The sequence below is a fragment of the Lipomyces doorenjongii genome, assembly GCF_038497915.1.
Source record: "Lipomyces doorenjongii strain NRRL Y-27504 unplaced genomic scaffold V1508scaffold_145, whole genome shotgun sequence".
Taxonomy (NCBI): Eukaryota; Fungi; Ascomycota; class Lipomycetes; order Lipomycetales; family Lipomycetaceae; genus Lipomyces; species Lipomyces doorenjongii.
Window position 1 is genome coordinate 1 of NW_027118212.1, and position 3,243 is coordinate 3,243.

The window sequence follows — 3,243 nt, forward strand, 5'->3', positions numbered from 1 at the left end:
ATTTTATCGGCAAGATTTTGACACTGACGATATCGTATCGTCGCCGATATCGTATAGACCGATATCGGCAAATCGGCAAATCGTCAACAGCCCTACCAGTGTCTTCACAGCTATTGTCAATATTTTCCCACATTGAGCTGATAGTATGTCTTCGGAATCAACGTGGAATATCGCCTTACCGTTTAGTGCTTGCAGCATGTAGAGAGCGAACGAACAATGCTGACGCCGCAGCAAATCCGAATACGACGAATACGAAGTGCAGGAGTGTCGCTCTGCCGTCGTCGGCGCAACGACGGCCGATTGCCGACTGGCAGCTATGTAGCTTGCGTCATATCCGTTAGCCACCAGTTATTACTCACTATCATAACACTTTAATAATAATTGAGTAGATAAAAAGATGATGTGGCGCTGTAGATAGAAATTGTCGATGCAACCACACAAAGAATTGCCTCGGCTTGGACGAGTTCGCGGACGCCACCAGACCACATGCCGAGGCTAACGGAATGGAAGAGAAAGTATGCCGAGGTTCGAAGACTCAAGAACCACTGAAAGAGAACGATTCAAAGCAGCGACAGATTCAGGGGTGTGGTCAGGAGTAAGGGAAATACCCATAAGGAGTCGATCACTGAGCACGCTGCACTATTAAGGATACCCCAACAGATTGTTGAAGACTTGATTGTGTGAGATAAAAACTTGGAACATCTCTGGGATTCACCTTAACACTAAACTCATAGAGTGGCTATCTACTTAAAGCGTTGGTCAGTATCTGGTATAGCATACAGCACTAAATGACAAACAAAGGACCACCGGCCGAACTCCGCTCCTTCAAGCGCCTAAATCACAAGACGTACCTCTGGACACCTCCCAATGCCACAGAGAACAACAGCAGCAGCGCGACCAACCAAACCTCGTTTCCAAACGCCGCCGGCGCACCTCCAGACTTGGTCCTGATCGGCTCCTGGATGAACGCGTCTCCGCGACACATAGCCAAATTCACCGAGTACTATCAGCTGATCTACCCGTCTTCCCCGATCCTCCTCCTCACCAGTTCTACAACAGACTTCTTCTTCAACACCTCTCGCAAGGAAACCGCAGACTACGCGCCCGGAGTCGCCATTGTCTGCGCGTATATAGACCAGTGGTCCGCATCTGGCCAGGACCACAGCACCCCTGGCGAAGGCGGCGGTCTCCTGGTGCACGGCTTCTCCAACGGCGGAGGGGGTCAGGTCGCCTTTCTCGCCGAACACTACAAAGCCGCTACGGGTCACCCCCTCCCCGCCAGAGCAGTGATCCTGGACTCACTACCGGGCCGGTCTCGCTTCCTTGTTGGCATTAGGACCCTCAGTTTCGGCCTTCCAAAAGCCTGGTATGTCAGATGGCCGCTGCAGCTGGCCTTCGCGGTCCTCCTCGCCGTGTTTTTCCAGATCCCGCACGCACTAGGCCGCCAGACACTCGCGACCCGGTTGAGGGATGATCTGAACGCCGTTGCCAGCGGTCCGCGTCTCGGAGAAGTGAAAGAAAATGGGAATAGAAAAGAGAAAGAGGCAGTCATCCGGAAAGAGGCGCCAAGGTGCTACATCTACTCAGACTTGGATGAGTTTATCCTTGATCACGACATCGAGGACCACGCAGATGAGGCCGATGCGAAGGGCTTGAAAGTCAAGAAGGTCAAGTTTATGGGGACGAAGCATGTCGAGCACATGCGGACGGATCCAGAGAGGTACTGGGGTGCGGTCAAAGGAATCTGGGACGTTCGTGCATGATTTTGCGGATAGTCCATAACGATTATATCGCCATTAGACTATAACAGGGATATGTTTGATTCGCATGAAAGTTGCATTTGATCACCCAGTGACTGATGGCCCAGACAGTATCTGAAACGGTTGGTTACTGTAACGAAGACTGACTAGACTGGACCGGACTGGCGGTGGGCCGCCACTTTATTACTCGAGAATTACAAGACTTCACATTAGAGCAATTAGAACAGACTTGAAACAAAGTGAACAATATATGTTGTAAATTAACGCAGCGTAGTGTAACAGGAGTGGACTGCACTGGATTGCCTGGAGTGACTGGACTGGAGCTCGACTAAGGCTAGACTGGACCGGACGAAGAGGTGTATACAGAACGAATATTCAAAAATACAAGACTTCTTACTTGATTCAACACTAGGACATGTCCATCCTGTTCCAAAACTCGATTCTAATGGATACGCGATACGGACTCAGAGAAGCAAGGCACGAATAAACGGTAATATCTCCAAGGTCTTCTTACAGTGCGATCGATGAGGGCAATACACGATGAATCTATCCGACAACGTCATCTAACTGGCTCCTGTAAAACAAATTGCCCCTTCTCTGTTGTTATGACAGAATCAAATGGGTACTGGGAAGTTAAAGTTCGAGACCCTGAGCGCAATCATGACGCGTCAAGCCACGACTACGCGCACCCAGTTCATCGGCGTGACGATACTCAAAGAGACGGTGTCCACGATATAGTCTACACGCAGATGAACGCGGGGATTCGAGCTAGAGAGACTGTCCGAACGCTTCGTCAATTAAATCTAGGTACCTCTGTTACGCGACGAGATATCCATAATCTCCTTGCCGATATTAAGCGAAAAGCGCTCGGCGGACTGTCTCCTATACAAAGCCTTACTATTCCAACTTGACGAGGGCTCGGACTATATCTCTTTCAACAAACGTTTTGAGAATTAACGGGTTATTCGACTACTGTTCATTCACAAATCATCAATTGAGATGCTTCGCCTTATGGATAGCACCTATAAGACCAACCGGTTCCGCCTCCCATTGCTTAATATCGTTGGCATGACGTCTACCAATCGCACTTTTACAGTTGGCAGTTGCTTTCTTAGCGACGAAGGGTTAAAATTCTATTCTGTAGTGTTCCAACACCTAGGAAGGATATATGATCGATTGGCCCTGCTCCCACCAGTTACAATTGTAACCGACGGTGACGAAGCCTTGCAGAATGCAATAGGTTTATTCTATCCATTTGCCAACCACCTCCTCTGTCTCTGGCATATCACAAAGAATGTCCAGCTTCATGCCAAACAGATATTTAGAGCTGAAGATCTTATTGCCCGACCGCCGCTATCACGAAATACATTTAATTGTGGGATGAGTTCTTGAAATTTTTTTTTGTTATCCATTTGTCAACGCCGACACAGAGGAGTCATTCAACGAAGCCTGGGCTGAGCTCCGAAACCGTTACGAATCTATG

The 3,243-nt window shown here is 48.9% G+C and overlaps 2 protein-coding genes across 2 annotated transcripts; both read left to right on the forward strand.

Moving 5' to 3' along the window:
* The first annotated feature begins 347 nt into the window (after positions 1 to 347).
* Positions 348 to 2,161, forward strand: V1508DRAFT_428167 (uncharacterized protein). The gene has a single exon (XM_066941773.1). It carries the CDS (start codon positions 789 to 791, stop codon positions 1,761 to 1,763), a length of 975 nt encoding a protein of 324 aa, XP_066792314.1. The 5' UTR covers positions 348 to 788; the 3' UTR covers positions 1,764 to 2,161.
* Positions 2,162 to 2,284: 123 nt separating this feature from the next.
* V1508DRAFT_362057 (uncharacterized protein) lies at positions 2,285 to 2,671 on the forward strand (the record flags this gene model as incomplete). The annotated part of the gene is made up of 1 exon (XM_066937215.1): positions 2,285 to 2,671. The coding sequence occupies one exon, from the start codon at positions 2,285 to 2,287 to the stop codon at positions 2,669 to 2,671; it is 387 nt and encodes a 128-aa protein (XP_066792315.1).
* Between the last annotated feature and the right edge of the window lie 572 nt (positions 2,672 to 3,243).